This window comes from Haliaeetus albicilla, chromosome 6, assembly GCF_947461875.1.
Source record: "Haliaeetus albicilla chromosome 6, bHalAlb1.1, whole genome shotgun sequence".
NCBI lineage: Eukaryota > Metazoa > Chordata > Aves > Accipitriformes > Accipitridae > Haliaeetus > Haliaeetus albicilla.
Genome location: NC_091488.1, coordinates 45,277,594 through 45,305,482, shown reverse-complemented (window position 1 = coordinate 45,305,482; position 27,889 = coordinate 45,277,594). Strand labels below are relative to the sequence as shown.

Sequence of the window (27,889 nt, the reverse complement as noted above, 5' to 3'; positions counted from 1 at the left end):
TATTTACTCTCCAAGTCATGTGGGAACATTACCTAGTATTTGTGCTAGTGCCAATGTAATGGAGTGCTCTCACTGTTTTGTAGCTGAAGAGATAAAAAAACTCCGGAAACAGTTGGATGAACTGCAAAAGGAAAACGGGAGATACATCGAACTACTGAAAGCAAATGATATTTGCCTGTATGATGACCCTACAATCCACTGGAAGGGAAATCTCAAGAATGCAAAAGTCTCGGTTGTTATTCCCAGTGATCAGGTTCAAAAGAACATCATTGTCTATTCAAATGGGAGTCAACCCAACGGAAATAACCAGGGAGCATCTGTCCAGGGAATAACATTTAATGTTGGTCATAATTTACAAAAGCAAACAGCCAATGTTGTGCCAGTCCAGAGAACTTGCAACCTAGTGACTCCTGTGACGATTTCTGGTATTTACCCCACAGAAAACAAGCCATGGTCGCAAACTACAGTTTCTCCACTGGCATCTGCTCAGACAGCTCCAGCAGGAAACGTTCTTGAGCTTTCCACCCCGGAGAACGAGCGAGGCGTGCTTGCTGCTGCTACTGCCAGCTCGCAGAGCGCATCTCTATCTGGAACAGAACAGGAACTGCAGTGTTCTTCAAATAATGCACCACAGAATGATCAAAATCTGCCCAAAAGGAAAAACGATGATGAGGGCACTAAATTAACAAAGAAAACACTCCTGCAGGGAATCAGCCTTCCTTCCAGTGCCTCCACGGAAGCCTCCCAAGTTCAACAGGTGAATGCAACTTGCTCAAATACACACAGTTCAAGGAGTGACCTTCAGGAAAGCTGTGTCATTTCGACCACGGACACAGCTTGTGTGCCATCTGTGAGACTGTCTACTGCAGAGAGTTTTTCCTCTGTAAATGTCCTCAAAAGTACAGACTTAGTAAGTAGTGCTGGAATGCCTGTGTCTTCTGCAGCAGAAGGAGTTAAGGCTGTGACGGCAGTAAGCACTCTGCCTGCCAGTCCCTTAGAGAACTGCTGGACTTTTTCAGGCTCTTCAGGTGTTGGCACTTCAGACTTGAAAAATATGAGTAGCCTTACACGGATGCCTTCAGCTGGGAACACACAGACCACATGGACAACTTTGCAGCTAGCGGGAAATACTGTTCAGCCACTAAGCCAAACACCATCCGGTATAATGACTGCACTATTAAACGAGCCAGTTAATGGTGCTGGTACTGTATCTTCTGCTCATAGCAGGCCTTTGACTACAAGTATCAGTTTGAATACTTCTCTGCCGGGGGATGGCCAGGCAGCTGAACAGATTGTGGTTACCTTACCCTCCTGCCCACCCTTACCTATGCAGCCATTAATCAGCCAGCCACAGGTTAAAACTCAGGCTGCAGGAAATATCCTTCCATTAAATTCAGCTATGCAGGTGATTCAGATGGCTCAGCCAGTCGCGTCCGCTGTTACAGGAGCACCAGCTAACCAGAACGTCATCATTCTCCAGCCTCCAAACCCCGCTCCGTGCCCTCCGATTGTGAGAGCGGAAGTTCCCAGCCAGAATGTTAGTCAGCAAATTGTAATTATACAAGCTGCTAATCAGAATCCTCTTCCCCTCCTCTCCGCTCAGCCTTCTGCTTCTGTAAGAGTTCCCGTGAATGGGCCGACTGCAATCGCGAACTCTAGCAGCTCCGTACAAAATGCCTCTCTTCCACAGACTTTTGGAGGGAAACACCTTGTCCATATATTACCGAGACCATCTTCTTTGACATCTTCTAGCTCTACGCAAACGTTTTCAGTTACAATGTCCAATCAACAGCATCCTCAAACTATCTCATTAAATGGGCAGCTTTTTGCATTGCAGCCTGTGATGTCTACATCTGGAGCTTCAAATCAAGCCCCTATGCAAATTATTCAACCCACCACCAGCGAAGATCCAAATACCAATGTTGCCCTCAATACATTTGGTGCTTTAGCTAACCTCAATCAAAGCATATCGCAAATGGCTGGACAGAGCTGCTTACACTTGTCTCTCGGCCACCCTACCAATCCCACAACTGTCAATAACCAGATTGCCACAGTTAACTGTGTGTCATTACCAACTTCTGTGGCATCGTCAGTACCCGCGGAGGTTTCAGTATTAACTAGTGCATCTAATTCAATAAATGCTTCCCCCAAAAAAGCGGCTGCTGGCTTGCCATCCAATGCAAAATCAAAAAGGACAAATAAAAAGCCAAGTACAAAGAAACACCAGGCAGTCAACAGTAAAGTGTCCTGCCCAGCAGTTCCTTGCAAAGACGCAGGGAAGGCGGACTGTCCTCCCGTGGAAACAGCGGCAAAGCATTCAAGCGGCGAGGGGCTGCTTGAAAACGCTCCAGCAGTACCGCAAGCTTTAACGACGTCACAGGCGAGCAGTGTGGCAGCATCGAGTGGCGTCAGTGCTTCTGACTGTCATCCCAAAGAGACTGCGAGCTCTGAACAGGCAGCCAAAACCTGCTCCGTCCCCGAACCGAGCTCGGCAGAGGCACCCGCTTCCTCGCCGCTGGCATCCGTGGTGTCAGAGCAGCCAGCGCTCGTCCCGCCGACTGCCAAAGATGCTGCTCCTCGCCAGCAGGCTTGTGGGTCTCAGAACCATCCACCAACCGGCCCTGCCTTGTCAGAATCTCCCAAACCCTGTGAACCCCCCCACACCTTAACGTCCTCTCGTACCGAAGCACATGTGACACATTCTCAGGTTGCTGGGACATCAGCAGCACACAGCAGCACAGCAGGTCGTGCTTCCAAGGCAGGAACGATTTCGGAGTCCTGCAACGTTGCGCAGGATTCCTCAGTGGTAATGCAAGATGCGGACTTGTTGGAAGGACAGGGTCTAACCAAAATGCTGTCTGATCTCACGAAAGAAAGAACAGCTGTGGAAAAAACCTCTTCGTTTACCGTTCAGGGGGAGCATTCTAATTTTCCCATGGAAAACTCTAAATCAGCAGAATCAAATGTTGATTTGCCTGAGAAGCAGGAACTCTTGCTAATGAACACGGAAGGTGATACTCTCTCCCAGCATCACTCCTGCATTTCCGATCAGGAAGTAGTCAGTGCTTCCCTTATCGCTAGCAGGCAGGCAGACTCCCCGATGTCAACTAGCTCTGGCAGCAGTCGAGGATTCTCAGTTGCATCTATGTTGCCAGATACCACCAGAGAAGATGTTACTAGCAGCACCTCAACCAGTACCTGTAACAGCTGCACATTTTCAGAACAGACCGACATTGTAGCTCTTGCAGCGAGAGCTATTTTTGACCAGGAAAACCTTGAGAAAGGTGGAGGAGGAATACAGGTTAACATGAGGGATGCCATCTCGAAGTCAACTGAGGTTGCACCTTTGGAGAGAGAGCAACAGCCTTTTAAACCTCAACCGGTGAAAGAAAACAATGCAGGGCCATTGGAAGCGGCACCAAACAAATTCGGTGCTCAAGATACAGTACAGACAAACGTCGATAGACAGGTTGAAAAGCCAAGCTGCTCTGTAGGAGGTGCGGAAACCTCAAACGCTTCTTTGCAGATTTCTGCTTCCCAGTCACCAAGCATAACCAGTTTAAGCGTGAATAATCTAATACACCAGAGTCGCATTGTCCATCCCCTTGTGAGCTGCTCGAGTTTATCCCAGTCTTCAGAGCCAGCAAGTGTCCCTGCAACGGTGAGCCTCTCCCTCCCATCTAGCACGTATGTCAATCAGTCTCCAGGACCCACTATGATGAGTGAATATGCTCAGGAACAACTGAATGCTATTAGGGCAAGCACCATGCAGGCTACCCAGCTGCAGGAATCGCACTTAAAGCAGCAAAATCACGAAGGTCGCAAAGACTCTGCCAAGCGGGCTGTTCAAGACGACCTTCTGCTTTCTACAGCAAAGAGGCAAAAGCAGTGCCAGACAACACCCATAAGGCTCGAAGGGATGGCGCTGATGAACCGAACGCCGGAGAGTATTGCTGATCAAACACAGATGCTAGTCAATCAGATTCCTCCTAATTCGTCCAATTCAGTGGCATCAGTGAGCAATCAAGGGCACACCGATGGCCTCAGTAGGTTATTCCCATCCAACAGCAATTTTGTAACGCCAGCTTTGAGACAAACTGAAGTTCAGTGCGGTTCTCAGCCCTCAATTTCAGAGCAGCAAGGCCAGGCAGGGCAGCACTTGCAGCCGATTCAACATGTTCCTGCTCCAGGCATATCTCACCTTCACAGTAATCATCCATACTTAAAGCAACAGCAGGCTGGTCAGTTAAGAGAAAGGCACCACTTGTATCAGCTGCAGCACCATGTCACTCACGGGGAAAACTCAGTCCACTCTCAACCCCACAGTGTCCACCAACAGCGAACAATACAGCAGGAGGTGCAGATGCAAAAGAAACGAAATCTCATCCAGGGAACACAAGCCACACAACTTTCTCTACAGCAAAAACACCACGGAAGTGATCAAACACGGCAAAAAGGTGGTCAGCCTCATCCTCACCACCAGCAAATGCAGCAGCAGATGCAGCAGCACTTTGGAGCTTCCCAGCCTGAAAAGAACTGTGAAAATCCTGCAACAAGCAGAAACCATCATAACCACCCTCAGAGCCATATAAATCAGGATATTATGCATCAACAGCAACAAGATGTTAGCAGCAGACAGCAAGGTTCAGCTTCTGAACACGTGTCAGGGCACAATCAGATGCAGAGACTTATGACCTCAAGGGGCTTAGAGCAGCAAATGGTGTCCCAGGCAAGTATCGTAACCAGACCCTCAGATATGACATGCACCCCGCATAGGCAGGAAAGAAATAGAGTTTCCAGCTACTCTGCTGAGGCGCTCATTGGGAAGACACCCTCTAATTCAGAACAGAGAATAGGAATATCTCTCCAAGGCCCTAGGGTTTCTGACCAGCTTGAAATGAGAAGCTATCTTGATGTTCCTAGAAATAAAGGGTTGGTGATTCATAATATGCAGGGCCGCTTATCTGTCGACCATACAGTTGGCTCAGATGTGCAGCGGCTTTCTGATTGTCAAACATTCAAGCCAGCTGGACCCAATCAGCAACCGACGGGCAATTTTGATGTACAGGCTTCGAGAAACAGTGAAATTGGTAATTCTGTGTCATCCCTCAGGGGCATGCAGTCGCAAGTGTTTCGAATCGGTCAAAATCCTGGGCCATCCATAGAGAGACAGAAGAGATTGCCGTACCAGCCAGTACAGGGTATTCCAACAGGAAATGCCCTGCCATCAAGGGAAAATGAAAACACGTGCCACCAAAGTTTTATGCAGAGTTTACTTGCCCCTCACCTTGGAGATCAAGTTAGTGGAAGCCAAAGATCAATCCCAGAACATCAAAGGAACACACAGTGCGGCGCCTCCTCCACAATTGAGTACAACTGTCCCCCAGCACGGGAGAGCGTCCACATCCGAAGAGATGGTGACGGCCAGAGTAGGGAGAGCTGTGACATGTCTATTGGCGCAATTAACACAAGGAACAGTTCTTTGAATATTCCTTTTTCGAGTTCTTCTTCCTCGGGAGATATTCAGGGTCGCAACACAAGCCCAAACATCTCTGTGCAGAAGTCCAATCCCATGAGGATGACGGACAGTCATGGAACCAAGAGCCACATGAATACGCCTGTTTCTAGCAACATGCATGGAGTCGTGAGGCCAACACATCCTCACCCTGCAGTTTCTCATGGAAATGGTGAGCAAGGGCAACCTTCTGTTCGTCAGCCAAATTCTTCAGTTACTCAGCGGTCGAGGCATCCTCTGCAAGATAATGGAGGTTCTAAAATACGTCAGCCCGAAAGGAATCGATCTGGAAATCAAAGACATGGAAACGTCTTTGACCCTAGTCTTCCCCATCTTCCCCTGTCTACCAGCGGCAGTATGATCCTTGGGCGCCAGCAGTCTGCGATAGAAAAAAGAGGAAGCATTGTCCGATTTATGTCTGATGGCCCTCAAGTGTCTAACGATAATGCGGCCCCTGACCAACATACTCTCTCTCAGAATTTTGGATTCCCTTTTATTCCAGAGGGTGGCATGAATCCACCGATAAATGCCAATGCCTCTTTCATCCCACCAGTCACTCAGCCTAGTGCCACTCGAACGCCAGCTCTAATCCCAGTTGATCCTCAGAATACGCTGCCATCCTTCTACCCACCTTACTCGCCTGCCCACCCTACCCTTTCCAACGACATTTCTATCCCTTACTTTCCCAATCAAATGTTTCCTAACCCAAGCACGGAGAAGCCGAGTAGTGGAAGTTTAAACAATCGATTTGGATCCATTCTGTCTCCTCCCAGGCCTGTTGGTTTTGCTCAGCCAAGTTTTCCTTTGCTTCCGGATATGCCGCCAATGCACATGACCAACACGTCGCACTTATCCAATTTTAACTTAACATCTTTGTTTCCAGAAATAGCCACAGCTCTTCCTCCAGATGGTTCAGCAATGTCGCCTTTGCTCTCCATTGCAAACACATCTGCTTCCGATTCTTCCAAGCAGTCCTCAAACCGACCTGCCCACAATATAAGCCATATTCTAGGTCATGACTGCAGCTCAGCTGTATGAAAACTGATAGACTGACTTCTAGACTGATGCGCTGTTTATATATTTAAGAAGAAAAAAGTGGATCTTACTGGCATCCCTGAAGAGACCATTCATAGCATCACTGTTTGTTTGCCTAAATGTATGTATATGGGTACTTTCCGTATTTATATACACACTGTATTTCCATCCACCTTACTAACTTTAAAGCACCAGTGCCTATAGCAATGCTTACTTACTAGTAAACAGTAAGGATGCAACATTGAGAGCTGTGCAAATACTGGTTGTTGATTTTCCAACAATCAAGTTTGATGTCCGATTGTTCCAGGGTAAGGGCCACCCTCAGTAATACGTGGATGTAAAGAAAGGAGTGAGAGCATCCGTATGGGAGACAGGAAATAAACGCTACAGATTTTGTTTCTTTTCTGGTGCGTTTTCCTGAAACTACAGATGAACTTGAAGTGGCTTGGGTTTCTCTTTTTCCTTTGTAAAATATCTTCAGGAGCCTCAACACAAGTCAAGTCTGTGCTAACGCAGCATTAATTGATAAAGGCATTTGTTGTTGCAGCTTTTGTCTGTTTGAAGCTTGTCACATGCACTTGACTTGAGGCTGACTTTACCTGGCAAAAATAACTATGTGTTTCCATGGTCAGCAATTAAAAATACTGGTTTAGAAAATTCAGATTTCTTTAACCCATGACTTACTGTTTCTAAGAAGAATTTGTTTGGATCTGTTTTAACAATGGCTTCCATTACCGCTGAACGTGGTCAACATTTTAATGTAGCTTATGACTCTTTCTGGTGCAGTCAGCGGAGACAGCAGTCCTATTTGTTGCCATTTCATTGTTCGTATGCTGCAAGTTACCTCAGGGTGGGTTTTGTACCTTGTTTAGCACCTTCTTAATGTCTTTTTCCCCCCCTCTCCTTTTCTTTGGCCCACGCTCAAACACCAGCTTTCTGGTTTCTGTGAGTGACAGCCTTTTGTTGTACCAGGCAGCACATGGGAGGAGAACTGAGCCTGTAGCATCCTGCAAAATGAGCAGGGAACCCTGGGGGCATAGTTTTTACTTAACGTTGCTGACAGGATCTGGGCCCGCGTTAATATCAGTACTCTGCACTTGAATGCACCTTTTGTCTAAACCCGTATGATTGTGGTAGAAGGAGGAACGTGAACGTGTCAAGACTGAAACGCTGCGTACCGGGAAGACATTGTGATTTGAGCACCACGAGGAAGGCGGATGCGCTTGTATGTGCGTGAGAGATGGAGTGAATGTGCGTGCGCTGGCTGAGCCTCCAGTACTTTCACAAATTTCGGTCCCGTTTCTTTTAAAGGAAAGGGAAGAGCTAGGTAAGTTTTATTTATTTAATGGCTCTACAGTGTGCTTTTTCGTCAAACAAGGCAGAAATATTTGTCTTTTTTATTTTTATGTGCTTAGAAATACCATTCTGGTTTTGGTTCTTCAAATAACAGAGTAACTTCAGGTTTCCTTGTATGCAGTCCTCCCCCTACCAGCCAGGGAGTGGCAAAAACTGCTCTGGGGCCTCTTCTCTGGGCAGGGCAAGCTTGAAACACTTGTGTGTTGCCCACCAGTGTGTCGTCTTGCTGCTCCTGGGACCTGTCACAGGTTCTTCACCAATGCCTCTTCGGGGGAGGGGGGGGGGGCAGAGGAGCAGACTCCCTGGGATTTTTTTTTATTATTTATTTATTTTTTTAATTTTGAAAGGTAGAAAGAAAGATACTCCTCCATCTCCAAGAACAGGACCCACAAAGAGGGACCTGAAAGGCTTTTCCACAGCTTGACTGCCCAGGCCTCATTTTGCTAAGTCCGTTTACGCCAATCCAGGAAATTAAAGAGGCTTTAGCATAAAAAATAATTGGGCTGTGTCTGTAGTCCATCCTGACAGTGTCTCCGCTCTTGTAACCTGAGGTCTGATGTTTTTCTGCAAAGTTAAGTGAAATGGTTCTGATTCTCATTGGGAATCACTTTTTAATTCAGATGGAGCTTATCTTAGGACACTAAGTCTAAGTGGTGCATCAGTTCTCTGTGTTTCTTAACAAAAATAGATTGAATATTTAATTCACTTCACAGCAAGGCATCTTGTCTTGAGTTCGACTGTGAAATGGGCCGCCAAGTGTAGTTACTGACCTAGTGGCAGCAACTGGCCTGTGCAGAGCAGGAGGGTTAGGAATGATGGTCAGTCCTCAACATCAAATTGATCTCCCTAACTCGGTAGATCCCTCAGGTGGTGAAATGAGTTCCATAACGATGAGTGGCTCCGTGGGTTGCGGATGATAAAGACAGGGGTATTGAAGCGGCAGCTGCGCTGTGTGTTATATACTCGTCTAGACCTTTCGGAGGGAAGCAAAACCACCATTCTTGGTCTCTTTAAATGGCATTGTGTGTGCAATGGTGTATTTGGCTTTCAAGACAAAGTAGTGAAGAATTAAGCCCTGGCTTTAAGGACTTTTATATAAAGAAGTTAGTCCTGCTCATCATTCCAGGCATTCACATAGTACCACATTAGTTTCCTCTGCTGGGAAATCTAAGCTACTTCATGATGTCTTTGAAAACAGGAGTGAGCTTGTAAACTGACACAGGCCAGTTGCAACAGCTGAACGTTCACAAGTCCATGGGGACAGATGGGATTTATCCCAGAGCACTGAAGGAGCTAGGGGATGTTATGGCAAGACCCCTCTTGATCATCTACCAAAGGTCTTGGGAGTCCAGGGAGGTCCCTGCTGAGTGGAAGCTCGCCAGTGTTATTCCAATTTACAAGAAGGATGTGAGGGAAGAGCCCAGGGAGCTACAGACCTGTTAGTCTAACCTCAATTCCTGGAGAAATTATGGAGAAGATTATACTGGGTACTATCGAAAGGCATTTAAAGAACAACGCAATCATCAGGCACAGTCAGCGTGGGTTCACAAAGGGAAAGTCCTGTTTAACTCATTTGATATCCTTCTGTGTTAGGGTCACCCGCCTAACGGATGAAGGGAAGGTGGTGGATGTTAGTTTTTTCTGGATTTTAGTAAGGCTTTTGATACTGTCCCTCACAGCATCCTTCTGGACAAGCTGTCCAGCTGTGGGATGAGCAGGTTGACGGTGTGCTGGGTGAAGAACGGACTGAAGGGCAGAGCTCAAGGGGTTGTAGGGAATGGGGCTACGTCTGGCTGGTGACCTGTCACCAGCAGTGTTCCTCAGGGTTCAATTCTAGGGCCAGTTCTCTTCAAACTGTTTATCACCGATCTGGATGCAGGAGTTGAATGCGCCATTTGCAAGTTTGCTGATGATACCAAACTGGGAGATGCTGTTGACTCTCTGGAGGGACAAGAGGCCTTGCAGAGGGATCTAGATAGATTGGAGCATTGGGCTATCATTAACGGAATGAAATTTAACAAGTCCAAATGCCGGATTCTGCACCTGGGACGGTGTAACGCCGGGCACAAGTGTAAATTGGGAGAGGAGTGGCTGGAGAGCAGCTCTGCAGAAAGGGATCTGGGGGGGGCTGGTCGACAGCAGGCTCAATGCGAGCCAGCAGCGTGTGCCCTGGGAGCCAAAAGGGCAACCTGCACCCCGGGGGGCATCAACCACAGCCTGACCAGCCGCTCCAGAGGGGATGATCCCGCTGTATGCGGCGTTGGTGCAGCCTCACCTTGAGGGCTGTGTGCCGTTCTGGGCCGCGCAGTTTAAGAAGGACGTGAAGGTCCTTGAATGCATCCAGAGGAGGGCAACAAAGCTGGTGAGAGGGCTGGAAGGCATGTCCTCTGAGGAGCAGCTGAGGACTCTGGGCCTGTCGAGTTTGGAGGAGAGGAGGCTGAGGGGTGACCTCACGGCTCCCTACAGCTTCCCGGGGAGGGGGAGTGGAGAGGGAGGTGCCGAGCTCTTCTCCCTGGGATCCACGGGTAGGACTCGTGGGAATGGTTCAAAGCTGCGCCGGGGGAGGTTTGGACTGGACATCAGGAAGCATTTCTGTACCGAGAGGGTGGTCAGACACTGGAACAGGCTTCCTAGAGAGGCGGTCGATGCCCCAGGCCTGTCAGTGTTTGGGAGGCATTTGGACAATGCTCTTAACAACATGCTTTAACTTTTGGTCAGTCCTGAAGTGGTCAGGCAGTTGGATTAGATGATCGTTGTAGGTCCCTCCCAACTGAAATAGTCTATTCTGTTCTATTCTATTCTATATATTTATTCCTTCATATTGATTTCACTGTTAATTTCACTGGTAGTATATCGAGGTTAAATGCAATCCTGAGTATTCACAGTAGAATATGTCAGCTGTGATTCTGGCTTTTTTTTTTTTTAAAAATGTTTTACATCATTTTCTGAAGAGGCAGTGTCACTAACTTTCACGTGCCCCTGTTCTGTTTACAAAGACGACCAAGAATAGCGACCTTGTTCACAGGATACCTGTAGCGCAGGTAATCACAGCACAGGCATTTTAGTCATACAAAGACTATTGCAATTTTGCAGGAACTGCACAGTTTTGCAGTATGTGGCTCAAAAGTAATTACCATGTGACCGTCAGTCTTCTCTAGACACTTGTACCTCGCATTGTTGTGACAGGGCACGGTGATTCCTGCGTTAATTGCCATGCCACTTTGTTGTCCTTCTCAGGACTTTTTCTGAAATCTGCCACAACCAGGATGGAGAAATACCATTTCATTACCCTCCTTGAACACGGCAATTTCTGTTGAAGTTCAGCCACATACAAGTGTGAGGTTTTTTTATGTGCCATCAGTGATACTAAATGATCCTGTGGCGTTGGCGTGAGATCAGGAAGGCTGCTGTGAAAAGAAAGGTAGGCAGATGTATCTGCTAGAGCTTCATATAAATGCACTTGTCCAAATTCTGTTGTTTACACTTCTGACTGGCTTTTTAGATCAATTAATTGAAGAAAAATTGGCTCTATTGTGCAGTCTTTTGGTCTAATTGACTGTCCAAGATGGTCTTTGAACGCTGAATCTGGGCAGGTCCCCTGGCTTAAGAGCAGCTTTTGCGTTTGCCACAGATTTCAGCTTCTCGCATGTTCATGCTCATATGCCTTTAGACAGAACAGTGGATGCACTGGATATTTCACATCAAAAGAGGGGAAATTAGATGTTAAGTAATTTTGGTTAGTTTTTAGTTATGAAATTGTTTTGGTTTTCCTCTTGGTAAACTAATCACTCCTGCCGTTCCACATGGACCAGGCTTCTTGCGTTTAGTTTTGTAGGTCAGTTTGTGCCACTGACAGGTCGCTGTTTCAGCTTCTGACCACTGGCCCTTTCCCAGGGCTTTGGGCTCTGCCCTCACAAAGAGGAATGATTGCATCATCTTTGCCATTCTTTCTTTTTTCTTTTATTTTTCCTTTTCCCTACCATTGAAGCTGTTGTGTTTAGGTATCAGGTTGATAAGACTTTAAGGAAGGTTCACCTTACTTCAATACATGTTTTTTGGGGGAGGAAAAAAAAAAAAGTTTGAAAAAGGAGCTTCTGTAAGTTCAGCAGATCAAATAATTCTGTTTTACTTGTTATAATAACAATTTGACAAACAAATACATTTTCTTCAGCAAACATCTACAACAGCAACAATTTGTTATCTTTTCCTCCTAAAAATTACCTGGCAATTAACAGTTCTTTTGGTTTTCAAGATATATTTGGAAAAGATTTTGTGGTTTTAATTGCAATTTGTTATGTGGAGAATGGCATTTTCTCTTCCATAATACCTTTTTGAAGGTTACTTAGACTAGGTGGGGGTTTTGTTTTGGCTTTGAAGAAAGGAAAAATACCCAGTACTGCTTAATTTAGCAAAATAAGCAGCCGAAGGGAAAGGTTCGGCACTACCTCTAGGGTGGGACTGCCACAGCTGACAAGCGTTGTGGAGCTGTGGCTTTCAGCTTGGCCTAAGTGACTTCTGACAATAGCAACTGGTGTAGGGCTGGGCCGCACCCATGTCTCTGTAGTCCTTGATTAATCCCTTAAGAAGCCTAGGAGAGTAAGAGCAGAGTCAGACTAAGTTGAAAGCAGGTAATAAAACAGTAACATATTAACATTTATATACCTTTTCATTGAGAGAAAGGACCTCATTTAAGAACAGCTAAGGAAACTGAGAACTGAAGTGATTTGAGCTGGTGGCTGAGCCTTACTGGAATGTGTTTTCTAGCTCCTGCTCCCTGCTCCAGTCACTATGCTGCTGCCCAGGTGGAAGAGCACCTCTCTGACAAAAAAAAAAAAAAAAAACCAACATGCTGTGCTAGTACAGAGCCTCCTGAATTTTGCACAGATTTCCTACTGCACTTTAAAGCTGTGCTGCTGCTGCGGTGGTTGGTGACTGTAGTGCTGTTGCAGGAAACAGATCGTGTCAGGGCAACTGTAGAGGGCATTGCTGGAGAAAAGGGGTCATTTTGTTATTTCTGATCTCCTGTTCTCTTCTCACCTTATGCAGAGGTACTCACGCAGCCCTGGCTCAAGGACTTGGTCACAAACTCACGCTATTTCTGGATGACTGAGCGTAGGCAGCTGGGCTAAGAGCTGTGATGTTTTGCTATTCCCCAAATAAGTTTCATGCTCATCACTTTCTTAATAATCTCACTTTGACTGGAAAGACAGAGTAGCTTTGAATCTATTTATACCAAATCTGTCAAAATTTGTGTTGTTTTCTGATACAGCGATATAAGGAGCTCCATTCTTTATCATCACCTAACCTAAGTGGTCTACTACTGCTGTTCCCTTCTCCCGCTGTCACTGATCCAGCACGGGTAGCAGCCACATGGACAGGAGCGCCAGTGCAGACACAGGTTTGCGTGTGAGGGTGTTTTCGACCTCCTACTGCCTCTGCGATCCCTAGAGTAAATCTAAAACCTCAGAGCACCAACACTTTATTCCCACTAGTTATACTGAGAGCAAGTTATTCTGTGAACCGGTGAAAGATTTACAAAGGGTTTTGGTCATGGCAATACCAAACGAGCCCTGCTTCGTTACACAGAAGCCATTTATTATTTGCTGATACCAGTTTTTATGAGATAAATTTAAAGAAAAAAGCATTTCTTTCTGCCTCACCAAAAGTATTTTTACAAGTAGGTTTCCAAGTTTGCAATATGCGCTGCTGTTTCGGCAATCACAAATACGAAACAACCAAGCCCACAGTGGGCTGTACCCCCATTCTTGCCCACTCACTGTGAGAAGGGCAGCAAGTACAGATTTTGCCACAGGAGATTAATCAAATATGCTGTTGCCCTCCATGGTGTAAATTATTTATATTCAGTCCAGAGTTTTCTGCTGTGCTTCTGTTTTATACAGCTGTAAATTACTTGGATACAGCCTCGGTGGAAAGCCCTTACTATTTTGTAATGGAAAAAAGGAACTCTGCAGTAGAAATCTATAATGAATGAACAGGAACATCATCTTCCAATTGTAAATAAGATCTTGTTCTGTTTATTTTGACATCTTTTTACAAATGTGTTGCATTCAGGTGTAAATATCCCAAACCATGATCTTATTCAGAGTTCTGAGATTTCTATTGTTAAATGTAATACTTTGTTTAATAGTTGTAATAATTATTTGTATAGATATGAACATGATAGTATTTTATTAAAAAAAACCAAAAATGCTCTTTGAATACTGTATTCTTGTTGGTACAACTTCTTTTCCCATAGAAAGCCACACATTTCACTCTTCAGGATAGGTGAAAATAAAAGCTTTTTTTTTTTTTTGAGACTGGGAATTTACAGTCATAGTTCTCCACTGATGTGTATTCACTGCATATGTGTATGTATATTCTCCACATATGCATGTGCAAAGCATTTGACACTGTCCCACACAACATTCTTGTCTCTAAATTGGAGAGATATGGATTTGACAGATGGACCATGTGGCAGATAAGGAATTGGCTGGATGGTTGCACTCAGAGGTGTGGTCAACAGCTCAATGTCCAAGTGGAGAACAGTGACAAGTGGTGTTCCTCAGGGGTCGGTATTGGGACCAGCGCTTTAACATCTTTGTTGGTAACATGGACAGTGGGATCAAGTGCACCCTCAGCAAGTTTGCTGACACCACCAAGCTGTGGTGCGGTCAACACACTGGAGGGAAGGGATGCCATCCTGAGGGACCTTGACAGGCTTGAGAGATGGGCCTGTGCAAACCTCAGGAAGTTCAACAAGGCCAAGTAGGAGGTCCTGCATGTGGGTCAGGGCAATCCCAAGCACAGATACAGGCTGGGCTAGGAGTGGATTGAGAGCAGTCCTGCAGAGAAGAACTTGGGGGGGGTGGTTGAGAGCTCAACATGATCCAGCAACATGTGCTTGCAGCCTAGAAAGCCTGGCAGTGTTCAAGGCGAGGTTGGATGGGGCTTTGAGCAGCCTGGTCTAGTGGAAGGTGCCCATGGCAAGGGGGTGGAACTAGATGATCTTTAAGGTCCCTTCCAACCCAAACCATTCTATGATATAGACCAGAGTTACGCACCCTTTATCTGGATATATAACACTACATAATCCAGAAGAAACATAAACTGATAATGAAGTATCTAAGTAATGCGTGGCAGGTGCTGTCCCTACCCAGATGACAGTGATCACTGTGTTAAGATACAACATCAGCTTTATAAAATGCTTCTCATCACGCACTGCCATAGTGGTTGTAAAGTGCTCTACGATAGTTCCTTTGTCACAGTTTGAATCTAAAGGATGTGGTTTGAATGAGACGGGTGCAGAGAGGCTGCAAAGTAAGTAAAGGCTTTGTAGGAGGCTGCATAATAGAGGAGGAGTTGACAGAATTGCTAGGAAACAATTGCTTTCAGGGGCTCCACAATGCCTTGCTTGTAAACCTCAAAATTCTGGTGGACAGGGAAGATGCCCTCATGGATTTTTTTTTTTTTTAATTAAAATTTAGTATTAAGACAAATGAGCTGCTATTTTGTTACTTCAGCAACAGCCAGTATCTATAGTTTAACGAGGAGGCTGTGTTCAGAGATCACTGTAGTTCAGAACATCAAGACAACATGTGCAGGACTAAGGACAGTCTCCGAGCAGTCATAGTAACCTACTCTCAGCCCAATTTCCCTGCCTTGAGAGGGCAGCTCAGGCCCGAGAGCTGCCAGGCAGGGCTAGTTAACCGCCCCAAACACTACCCACGAGCAACAGCCCCAGCTTCAGTGTCAGAGTTGTGCCAGCACACTGCATAAAGGTGAAGTTTCCTGCTGTAGAGACCTGCTATCGTAGTAGAGAGGAGGGGAAACAGGACACAAGGCATCTGAATACCTTCTGATGCCCTCACCGCTGGCTAACTACAACAGATGCGGGTGTGGTGCTTACCTGTGGGAGATGGAGCAGGGCTGCTGGCGCAGTTTCCACCGAGGCCCCAGCAGCGCACTGGGGGAGTGAGGGTCCCGCTTGTCCTCCATGCTGAAAGCTGCTGGGGGCCCTCGGGTCTGCTGGGCTCATACAAACGCTTGGTGCAGCCACAGGCGTGTGTACGTGAGGGAAACCACATACAAAAAAAAAAAACAAGTGAAACTGGCTCTAAGTGTTTTTCCCCCATCTTGAGCTAGAGGTGGAGCATACCCGCAGGCAGCATACTTCAGTCTCAAATACAGCCTGTTCATGTCATGGATAAACTCAATATCTCCCTGCTGCTGTCATTGCTCACTTCCCCCCACCAAAGACCCTTTTGCTCAGTGTAGGTGCTGCTGTTTTAATAGGCACAAAATCTACATTTAGCTGTGGACAAGTTAACATTTCTCCTAAAACTGTGCCTTCACATTTCAAAACGCAGCATACTCCCCCTGCCTTGGCTGCTCTTCTACCGTCCCAGAGGTTTTGGTGGTAGCTGTAACACTGTCAGCTCACAAGATCCTAATAGCTTCCCTAAACTGTGAGGGGGTTTTATTATCGTTCTACAAAAGTTTGAGTTGTACCAGACAGAACAACTTTACCTATGTTTCCTGACACCTTCAGGTGCCCGGGCGCTGTGTGAAGAGAAGAGCACAGCAGAGGCAAGAGGCAGATCACGTTGCAACCGCGGAAGGTAGGGCAGAGCCTGCCTGGCAGCAGCTTTCTGGCCCTGCAGAATTGCTTGACCCAGCCACAGCCCTGCACCAGCTTTTACTTGGGAAAAATGTGGGAATGGGGAGGGCATTGCAGGAGGTAACACAACAATTATACAAAGCTGAGTGTTGGTAGCTCTTTTGCTTATAAAAACAGCAAATATATTTCATGACATGGCAAATAAGCCTGAGTATTTAATGACCAACTGTGGAAAGCTTAGGGTGGATATTCCTGGGCAGGTACAGCTTCCACAACACACAGAGTTAACCTGGCAGCCGCCACTTCCAGCCAGGCCAGTTCCTGCTTCCTTCAAGCCCCTCGACCCCTGCAGCGAGCCACTTAAACCCACTAAGGGGGTTCACCAGAAAACTGAACCATTTGCTTCCCTTTCAAGAGTTGTTACAGCAGTTTGTGCTGAGCGTAGGAGGGATGAGCACATGATGGGGGAAGCAGGGACCCTGCTACTGGCCCATGGGCAGCAGAAGGGCCCCCACCTTCTAACACAACCCACACATCAGCTGCTTTGCTTTTCTCCCTCCACACCTCCAACTAACACTGTGACACCTGCAGATCAGGTGCTGCATAGCCCAGCTTGATGAGGACAGCTAGGAGACACAGAGCTGCCCACATGCCCAGCCAGACATCTCACCAGCCAGAATCATCGAGATACCCCTGCAGCCACAACATCAGGCTGAGCCATGCGGCCGCTGGGTGGGAGAATTGAAGTACAAACAGAAACCAGCAGGCAGAGCAAAGCTAAGAGGAAATTTTAAAAATTGATGCATCAAGCTGGAGGCACAGAAGCAGCAGGGAAACGATTCCAACCCTTCCTCCCACCTCTTAGGCTTGAGGTGCCTCTCCTTGTATTTAATTTAATTCTCAAGTTTTTCTGCTTGTTCTGTGCTGTTCTCCAGCCTCTCTCTCCCGCACTGCTACCACCTTGCCATTTGCATATTGTGCTCATCTCTGCTTAGCTCAGCGAGCGCATATGTTGCTCTCCTACCTCCAGTCTTCCAACTGCTGTTCAACATTAGTTTTTTTCCTCACATTCCTATTTAGAGGAAATAACCACCTTCCTGGCTAGAAGCAAATACAAGCTTGGAACAAGGTCTGAAACTACAGACTATGGAAGACATAGGGAGAAGGAATATCTTTTATGAAAATGTGTGTCCAAAACTGGACAAATTTGGGGGCACACAAGCCCTTCTTCAGTCTGCCACAGAAGCAATATTCCTACTACCCCAACACCTTGTCCTATGTCCTTGACTTCTGTGCACCACAAAATACATCAAAAGCAGAACATACTTGTACAAGAGGAAAAGCTGCTCACACCTTTCTCCACACCTAAACACAGGGTAAGGGCAGTCCTGCAAGGCGAAAGCCCATCCTGCACCTGACTAAGCAGGGGTATGAAGGCAGCACAGTGAGAAAAGAGGACTTCAGGTTAGACTCACAAATGGCAGGATCCAACACTGGATCCTCCAAGTCTCACTCCCCCCCGCCCCCCCAAAAAACCTGCTTGTACACCAGTTCTGATGATCTGCCAAGATCAACAGGTTTTTTTAACTAGTGTTCCTCTTCTCCCTGTCTCTCTGGCTCAAGGGAACTGAGGGAGGCAGCATTTGCTAATTCTAGTAAGAAACCACACTGGAGTCTCCGGCCGGACTTGCCCACTTCATGTAAAAATATTCACTGGGCTCTGGAATGCTTTACATGGTGCAGTTGCAGCTGCAAGGTGTGATTGCAGCATGGACACCAGAGAAACCAGGCAGTTGAAAGACTAAAGGCTAGTGAAGTTCCCACAGCATGCAGATGCTCCAACTGTTGAGCCTTGGGCAACAGCAGGGTAGTATCTCCACTTCAAGCACCTTTAATCACCCCAGCATAGCCTCCCACCTTGACAAGCTCCCACCCTAGACAAGATTTACACAGCTCCCTCCAGGTCCCAGAGGGGCAAGGTTCAAGTAGAGGTTTCTTTCAGTTTAGCACTGCATGGGAGTTCGTGCTCAACCTGCTGGTGCTGGCAGGCTGTGTTCAAACCCCACATGTCCCCAGCACCCAGGGATTTATCCTGCCCACCGCAGCACTGCTGTCCTGTGAGCACATCCCAGCACAAAGCCTTGTAACCCACCCTGAAGGCACACACAGGGCTCAACCTGAAGTTTTCCAGGCACTTGCTAGAGCAAGATACTGTACATGCAAGGCCCATGATGAGGACTCCATCAGGAAATTTTCTCCCCTTCTGCTGCTGCTGCCTCCCCCAGTCCTGGCCCCAAAGCACTGCCCCACTTGCTCCCTAGCTCACCCAGCAGCAAAAGATGTGACCATTACACATCACCTCCCAACAGATCTACTGCTGCAGCTCTTCATGCAGCTTCCAGGTGCCACCATGCAGCAGGGCTCTGAGCAGCTGTGCCCCAGACCTCAGCTCCTGCTGCCAGGGCCAGGACTAGAGAAGCAGAGAGAAGGGAGGGAATGGATGGTGCTGGCAGCAGGGCTGTCACTGCATGTTACCACCTGCCCTCCAAGTAGAGCTCTCTGGAAAGAGCACATCCTGCACACCCCAGGTATTATTACAACAACTTTTGGTTTCACTGATCAGAGAACTGGAAGTGCAGCACCTGGGGACCTACAGTAGCCCTTGCATTTGCAGGGAGAGGGACAGGGCAGCACAGAGTACATGTTGCAAAAAAGCTCTCAGGTCAAACATTCATACACCTCTGGGTACAGAAACCCAGGCGACTCCATTGCACAGACAAAGCACCACAGCCCCACCAGGAGTCCCTGACGGGGGTGGTTCAGTCTTGCTGCACTCGGCAGTAAGGATTTGGGGAGGTTTTTTGCACCTCAGACTTCCTGGCAGTCTTTCCTTATGAGAAGAAAAAGGAAGCTGCCGGCAAGCCTATGTCGCTAATATTGGAATCTACCATTTTAGACACACCAAGAACATATGGCAAGGCTGCAGGGTGGCTGAATGGAAAACGTGGACTATCCTCAGCTTGATACTCCACTGCTGGTGCTACTCCGACAAAAGCAAGTGTCATCTCCTTCCCTGCAGCCCATGGTGATGCTGTTAAGGAAGAGAAGCTCATGCTTCGCAACAAGCCTGAGAAACCTATCCCTATTTCAAACACGAAACATTCACAACTCCATCTGCATGGCAAACGTGCAAGTCAAGCCCAAAGCGCAGCACACAGAGACCGCTGCCACCTTCTGCGTGTTCTGGCACACCCTGCCTGAAACGCAGCTACATCTCCGGAGCAGTGCAGCTCTGCTCAGGAAGATAGCGGCTGGCAGCCTCTTTTGTCATTCCTCCTCCACTCTGCCAAAGGGGCTACAGTGACAAACAATAGTGTCTGTTCTTTACTCTATTTAGCCTCTCAAAGGCAATTTGCTTAAGAGAACAAGCAAGTCATCTGCACCTATGCTCAGGAAACTGTTTGCAAGGGTCCTAAGGATGACAGCAGCTGGCACCCCTCTGCCCCAAGTGCTCTCTGCTGCTGCTGAGAGCTGGAGCAAGAAGAATTCCAATCAACCTGCAGAGCAGGGAGCTAGGAACATTCATTTTATTGACCATCTTGAAAAACTCCAACTTAGAAAAAATAAAAACCAGCTAGTTTAAAACCTTAAAAGCTAGGAGATACAGGCTTCTTGGAGTAGAAAATTACCATAGTCATCTGCTTTGGTAAGCACAAGTGGAATGGAGCCTTTGCATCACTGACTACATGCACATACATCAAAGGAAAAGTGCTCAGACAATGACAAGAATAAGGACAGCAGGCCTCAAAGAATACTTTTTAATTCAAAATTAGCAAAACAGGTCACATTTTAGATGCAAGGCCTGAAATAATTCACACCTTATTCTTGTTTTTTAAATAACTAAGAATTCAGGAAGAATGCAGAAGCCATTTAAAAACTTGTTTCAGATGCAGAAAAGTTGGAGACAAAAAAAAGTTTGGTCCAGATCTTTAGCTGAAGAGCTCAACCCCAACCGCCCCAAAACCTCCTCCACACTCCCAGCCTATAAGGAAACCTGTTTTGCCAAGTTTTCCCAAAGCAAGCTTGTGGGAGGAAAAAGTCTGAGGCTGCTGGACAGCTTCCCCATTCCACCTTGCCCCTTTAGCAAGGCCACACAGCAGGAGCTGCCAAGGAGCTGCCCAGCATGCAAGGCTGCGGCTTCGCCACACCATCTCTCTTACGGTCACTTGAGGACAGCACTTCTGGTGCTGTGAAAGAGACCATCACGCTGGCAAGTGCCTGTGTAGGAGTCACCAGAGTGAAGTGAGGCTGTTCAATGTGAGTAAGTGAGAGAGGCTGCAAGAGCAAGGCGGGAGGTTCTGCCTCTGGTAGAGCACTCATGGGCAGCTCTAGTCCACCATTTCCCCTCCAACACTGCAGTCTCTTGTTACCATGGCTCCCCACCAGCTACAGGAGGGGGGAGCCTCTCCAACAAAAAAGAGAAAACAGTCCCCTACTTCCACCTCAGTTTGGAGTCCTTTGCTCCCTCGGCGGCTGCAGGACAGGAACCAAATTCTCTCCCCGTGCTGCCAAAGGGACTCTCCGAGGGCAGCAGCCTGCAGGGTACAGGTGCCAGTTGCAGATGCAGGAGGAGCTGCATTACACTTATCAAGCCTGCTCACTGGAGAGGAAGCGGAGCACATCAGCAGGGACGAAGGGAAGCAAAGGTCTCAAACACACCTCCAGTTTCCTCCCTCTTCACTGGCTCCAGCACCCACTGCACCTACAAGCCGGAGGGCTGGGCACTGTCCTCGGCCCCTGGGTCGTGCCTGCCCCAGAGGATGCGGTAGGAAAGCAGCAAGTGTTGTCTTCCCTCCCAGTCCTGCCTCAGTTACCGCAGCACCCCTTCGTGCTTGCTGTGGGATCTGGCTCCCCTGCTCCCACGGGGTTGTTGGCCATGGAAGCAAGCTCATTCCCCACAGACACCAGTTGGCCCAGTGCCTTTGGCTGAGCAGTTTGGGACGTCCCTGCGCCCCTGTGCCCTGAGGGCTCAGAACACTGGGATCTTGTCCCTGCGCACCACGTCCAGGTCATCATCCAGGGTCAGCAGGACCTGAGGAGGAAAGTGCGAGGCAGCTTCAGGTCTTGCTGGCCAGCCCATGGCTGGGCAGAACAACCAGCTCCTGATGGCATCGCATCACAGGGGGGCTCCACCTGGGCCATGTCTCCAGCACGTACAGAAGTCACGACAGGAACCCATGTAGATGTGCCATATGAACTTTGTTTCTGTAATGCTCCCAGCAAGTCACTCTGGCAGCACAGCTGACAGGCAGCTCTGCCTACAGTGCTGCAAGGACCTGAGCAGGTAATCCTGCCCCCACCATGATGGAGACGCTGCTTGTAAACTGGTCCCTCATCACTAGCCTCTGAAGAGCCATCCAGGAGGCAGCAGGGTGGGAGTTGCTTGACCACAGCTCAGGCATTGCAAGCGGCCAGGCAGCTCCTTCACACACAGTTTGCACCTTGCACAGCTAGGGTTAAGGCCTCCTTCTCCACTTCCCCAAAATACTACACTCCAACCCCATCGCAGGGGATGCCTCCACCTTTTCCACCACACAGACCTTCAGGTCTGAAAAGTGGTACCAAGTAGAGAAGCACAGGAGTCAATTTACGGAAGTGACAGAAAGTCTAGGAGCGAGCTAAGCTCCACACCAGTGACCCTACTACCTGGGTCAAAGAAAGTAGGGTCCCTTCCTTGGAGGTCCTCACAAACCCATGAGAGGGCTGGTCATACCAGCAGCCCCTCAGCTTCCCCACAACAGCTGTGTGACCCACAGCCCCAGAGGGAATTTGAGGCCAGGAGGCACAGGGAGCAACAAGCCAAAAGAGAAAGCCTGATTCCTGATCCCACTGACAAGGAGCATCCCACTGTGAAGGATGACTGGAGGCAGAGCCAAGCAGAGGAGCTGGGGCACTTCTGTGGCATCCTGGGGCAGCCGCAGCTCCATGCGGATAGAGAGGGACAAGGAGGGTGAGGCTCAGCAGGACTTACCAGAAAGGAGAAGAACAAGGCAGCCGCAGAGAGGAAGTGCCAGACATCATGGTCATCGAAGAAGCCCAGCAGGATGCATGGACGGTTCTTTTCCCGGGACTCTGCTGGAGTCTCCTAGGGGAGTGGGCAAGCAGTGAGGACCTGATATGCACTCATACCTCATATCCACTCATACCTCATATCCAATCCTGGCTGGCCACATTGCACCCCCTGGAGATCACCCTGCCTTAACGCTCCATGCAGGAGCCAGGAAAAAGCACTGTGCTGGCTGGACATGTGGTGAGAGCAGGGCAGGAACATAATGTCATACTTAGACCTGGAGATGGATCTGGGGCCACAACCCACAGCTGGGGGGAACCCTCTGGTCTCCACATCCAAGGTCCAGCATAGCACAAGCTGCACAGCCTCCACCAGACCACCCTGCAGCAAGCCTGTCACTTCCATGGAGATGGACATGGTATCTTGTTAGAAGGCATTCAGTCAGGATTTAAAGAGCCTCCCAGGCCATGAAGAGTCTCCACAACCCCAGGCAGATTATTCCCCATTGGCCATCTGCTCCAGGAAGAAGTCTTCCATCCAGCACTGGTCAGGATTTATCCAGTTTTGCTTTCAGATCCCCAGCTCCTCCTCTGTCCCCTGGTGAGGGCCAGTCATCTCTGGATCACCTGGGTCATAGTCTCTCCATAGCTGCACACTCAGCACAGCTTCCCATGCTCCCTTCCCAGTCTTCTGAAGGAGTTAAACCCTTTCAGCTCTCCATGAGCAGCCCAAGACTCTTCCCAGAGTATTTTTTGTGTAAAACAAACAACAGGAAGGAAAGATGATGAGAGATGGACAGGACAGTAAAAGGGGAACTTTACCTCCCAGCTGCTGAGGTTCTGGAAGAAGAAGTAGAGGGCAGCTGCCCACACCACTGCCGTGGCCATGATGCAGAACATGGGGATGGGCAGGAGCTTCTCAGAGCTGCGGAGCTGCAGACAGGGACATAGCCTCACAACACACCCTGAGTTCTTCCCAGGGGCCAAAGCCATGCATAGGGCTGAAACACCAGCCTGGACCATCTGCATCTGCAAAGGGCTGCCCACCCCAGGGAGTCACAGTCCAGCCACCCCTGAGATGGCTACACAGCATCCCTCCCCAACACCAACACCTTGTCCCACCCTGAGCCCCACAAAGGCCCCTCCACATCCCTCTGCAGCACCACAGGAACCCAAACTGCAGCCAGAAAAGAGACCCATCCCTTCCCCTTTGGAGACAGGCACCCCAGGGACAGCTACAGCTGCCTCCCTTTACCTTCATGATGATGTAGAAAGCCAGATACAGCAACAGGTTACAGATAAAGATCCCCAGTATGTAGGAGGCAAAGTCTCTGGGCCGATACAGCAGCCCAAAGATAGCACTGAGAGAGGGGGAAGAAGGGACATTAGACAGCCTCTTTCACTGGGGACACTGTACATCCCCAAACTGACAGCCACCCACTGCCCCACCAGACCACAGGACACAGCAACATTGCCACAGCCTCCCAATTCCCTGGAGGAAACGCACCATTCACCTCTGCTCTCTGCCGAGCAAACTCAGCCATGGTCAGCCGCTGAGCGAACCTGGAGACCCCAGAAGACAGGCAAGGGCCCTGAGTTGCTTCCAACCCACAGCCAATGCATCTCACTTGGTAGGAGTTGGCCCCAGACCTGTACGTTTAGCAGAAGGCACATCCCCGAGAAGCAGCTTTAGTGAAAAGCAAGAGCTTGGGGCAATGATTTTAAGTCTCATCCAACAGCTGATCCCTTCCATCCATGCAGTTACTGCTGAGCCAGGCTCTGTGACTGACTAACAAGTGTCTGTCAAGTCTCCTCCACCTTCGCTGTGCCAGAGACGTCCCAGCTATGTGGGAAGCATGTGTACAGAACAATGCAGCACCACGGTACCAGGCCAGCCCTATACAAGCTCGCTCAGACACAAGCCATGAGACAGCACCAGCTGAAGTGCTTAGGGATGCCTCACATAGCTCTGTAGCGCTGCACTGCGTCCTATGGATCTGCCTACCATCAGTGCTCATCAGATCAAGCTCCTTGCCAAAACCTGTCAGAAGGGCCCCAGCACAGGACTATTGCACAGACTCTGCTGCATTTCCCCATCACTTCAGGCCACGCATGTGTCAATACTGAATCCTGCTGCCCACAAGCACAAGTATGCAAGACAAGCACTCCACTACTTACAAGGACCAGTTGACCAGGTTTCCAACAATGAGCAGCACCATCCTGTCCTGAAGAGAAGACACTGATGATCATACGAATGCAGAAGGAAATGCAAAAAGAGGCCTTTGCCTTAGAAATTCAGGGTATCATTATGTGAGGATTTGGAGTCTGGTTCCTGCAAACACACACACACCTGGCTCTGAAGTTTGCACTGCACGAGCTTTTGCCAGATGGAAACTGCTCTGGCCCTTACAAATTTGAGGAAAGCATTGCAAGAAGGAGACTAAACATCTAAAAAAGGACAAGCCCAGGACTTAAGAATCAGACTCAGAAGGTTCTGCAAATTCTTTGACCATTTCCACTGCTTTTCTAGTTAGATTCATTCTCTCCCACTATTTTACAGAAAAATTGTTGCACAGAGCAAGGATGTGCTTGAAAGCAGCAGCAGGGGAAGCTTTGGTAGCATCCCACACATATCCACAGAGCCTTTTTTCACCCATCTCACCATTAGCTAGGGAAGCACTATAACTACAGCAGGCAGAAGGGTTACATCTGTGGGGCATGTGCATTTACGCTTACAGCTGCTTTCATGATGAAGCTATTTCAGGCCAGCCAGGCTTACTTTATGCCTGAGTGCACTGAGTTTGCTTGCAAAACTTGGTCTGACACTTATTCGGGGGGGGGGGGGATGCTCATGGATAATAACTTCATTTGACTTCAAGCCCTAATTGGCACTCTGTGCCAAGAAGAAAGTATCAGGGGGACACAAGGTAACAGCTACCATTTCTTACTTTTTTGCTGTCTGCCCTGAGGTGCTGTAGAAATAGCAATAGCTGTTGCTTAAGCCACAGAGCCAAAATAGTCACTGCCTTCCCCAGAGAGACTGTGCTGCACAGAGCCTCATACACACTCCTTTGGACAGATGCACCCAGAGAGCAAGAGCAAAGGCGAATCCTACCATGCTGTATCACCTTTGCTCTGATGTTTTATTCACTAAGCCTGATATCAGGGGAGGCCTGAAGGTGGGGGTAAACCACTTCACAGAGATCTACACTTACCCAAACATTTTGGGGGAGGGCACAGAAGGGAGGCAGGGAGCATCACTTTTTCAAATAGCCACACCTCTTCCCTCTGCACATTGCCTAGGAAGTGAGCAATTGCTGAGGGAGGTGCTGAGATGAGAAGTCACCTACCATGTACATTGGTCGACTGCACTGCTGGATACAGTCCGTGTACAGTACCATCGTTGCCCGTCGAAATATCCCCAAGTCTGTCAAAGAAGAGGATAAAAAGCCAGAACAGCCAGCAGATTAAGCTCCAAAATGCCTACAGGGGAAAGATGTGGACAGCCACCAGCTGACAACAGAGGACCCAGCCTGCGGATGGTCAGGGTGTCAACAGATTAATTTCTTGCTCTTTGGGAGCAGTCTGAGCAGAAGGGCAGCCACCACAGGATGTGGATGGCATTTGGCCAGAACAACAGGTAAAAAAGAAAATAAGAAAAAACCCTCCACACTAGCGCTACCCGGAAGTCAAATAGGCCCTCTCTGTACATATAAACAGACTGGCTTTGCAACCACATCTCTGGAAGAGATGTGTGTGCAGGAAGGGGGAAAAGCACCTTCCATGAAACAAGCTGCCAGAGCAGGGAAACACCAGAAACAGATCCCACAGCCCTTAGAAGGTCCTAGAGGGGCAGAGCACACTCAAGACAACACACACCTGCTCTCAAAATCATTGCAGAAGCTTCACTGCAGAGCCATCAGTGGCAGTGGGCATGGACAGACACGCACGCACAAACATGTCCCTCTTCAATCACAAACACAGAGCTTGAAAAGGCTCCTGCGCCAAGGGCAGAGCTCTCCTGTGCTATATCACCACCTTCCTGTCAAGAAACAGGACTGGTAGTGGTGCTGGCAAACTGACTTCTCTTCTCAAGAGGTGACCCCAGGTGGCACACAAGCCTGCCTCCCCACACACATCCATGCATCCCCAGCTGCTATGCCACTGCTCAATCAGTTCAACAGAGAAAAATGAGAGCTGCTGACAGTTACCTGAGTCAGGGCCATCTGAGGCAGACAGAAGCAGAAGAGGAAGGAGAAACATGGTTGTAAGCAAAGAACAAGAGCCAGGTTCCCCACCAGACCCTCTCCCCCCTCACCCCATGACAGGGTTTTACCTAGCTCACCGCTCTGAGCACAGCATTAGGGAGAGCTGTAGCTGAAGGGCAGGCTCCCTCAGAGCCCAGCTCTTCTGCCACCACAGAGCAGACGGGTCCTGCTGATTCCCATAGGTCTGGGAAGCAGCAGCACAAGGAATTCAGAGGCCAGGAAAAGCATCAGATGGATGAGAGGACAGGATAACCCAGAACACAAACACAGGCCACGGGACTGTGCTCACAGATGCGCTGCATAGGTGACTCGCTCAGGTGAGGACAGGAGGCACCTGCACACCCTAGAGCAAGATAGTTCAGTCACAGCACTTACCGATCTTGAAGCGGCCCATGTAGTAGATCTGGGTGCTGAGAGCCAGAGAGGCCAAAACATGGATCATTGAGAAAATGATCCAAAACCACATGTCATTTTTCCCAAACACCTGAAAGCAGACATATTAAAAGCAAACTGAGCCCTGTTATCAGCAGGTTGATCCTTTTCTCTCCTGTGTCACCATGGGGCATTAGACAACCCCACTGAACATGGAAGAGAAACCCCCAAATCTTCTAACCCGAAACCAGATCTACAAATCCAGACAAAGTCCAGAGAAGCAAGAGGAGCTCAGCACTTCTGGAGAGGAGACCATTCTTTCTGAACACCTCCTCAGACAAGGATGACGGCTTGGAAGGACTGCAGCTGGCCCAGGGAGCAGAAATGCAGGGAAACCCAGGCAGGCAAGCTCTCCTTGCTGAGGTGGGCAGCAGGTCTCTGGCCAGGAGCTGGATTTTTATAAAGGCAGTCAGGGAACCAAGCATTACTTTAACGAGTGCATCACAGTAGACAAAAAAGGACAAAGCTGCTCTGCAGGCAATTGCACCTCTTTTACACTTTCACTTTATTTAAGGCCTGGAAGTGACCTACAAAGGCAGGTTAATGCTATATTAAAACTTTAATTTTTCAGTTATACGTTAAGAAGTCCAGAAACTC

The 27,889-nt window shown here is 48.4% G+C and overlaps 2 protein-coding genes across 11 annotated transcripts in view; one reads left to right on the top strand and one right to left on the bottom strand.

Moving 5' to 3' along the window:
- USF3 (upstream transcription factor family member 3) overlaps positions 1–14,125 on the top strand; it is a 34,763-nt gene extending 20,638 nt beyond the window's left edge. For 4 of the 8 annotated variants that reach the window (XM_069785899.1, XM_069785898.1, XM_069785897.1 and 1 more), the window contains one exon: positions 84–14,125. In XM_069785899.1, the coding sequence (XP_069642000.1) occupies positions 84–6,553 (6,470 nt within the window). In that variant the 3' untranslated portion in view covers positions 6,554–14,125. The remainder of the gene's footprint in view (positions 1–83) is intronic. The other 4 variants (XR_011325156.1, XR_011325154.1, XR_011325155.1 and 1 more) reach the window with 4 other exon arrangements.
- Positions 14,126–20,095: 5,970 nt separating this feature from the next.
- Positions 20,096–27,889, bottom strand: part of SIDT1 (SID1 transmembrane family member 1) — a 43,456-nt gene continuing 35,662 nt past the window's right edge. For 2 of the 3 annotated variants that reach the window (XM_069785902.1, XM_069785900.1), the window contains exons 19-26: positions 27,236–27,344; positions 26,804–26,818; positions 25,943–26,019; positions 24,771–24,817; positions 23,848–23,953; positions 23,415–23,525; positions 22,555–22,668; positions 20,096–21,615 (exon numbers count right to left, since the gene is read on the bottom strand). In XM_069785902.1, coding sequence (XP_069642003.1) covers positions 21,553–21,615; positions 22,555–22,668; positions 23,415–23,525; positions 23,848–23,953; positions 24,771–24,817; positions 25,943–26,019; positions 26,804–26,818; positions 27,236–27,344 — 642 coding nt within the window. In that variant the 3' untranslated portion in view covers positions 20,096–21,552. The remainder of the gene's footprint in view (positions 21,616–22,554; positions 22,669–23,414; positions 23,526–23,847; positions 23,954–24,770; positions 24,818–25,942; positions 26,020–26,803; positions 26,819–27,235; positions 27,345–27,889) is intronic. The other variant, XM_069785901.1, reaches the window with a different exon arrangement.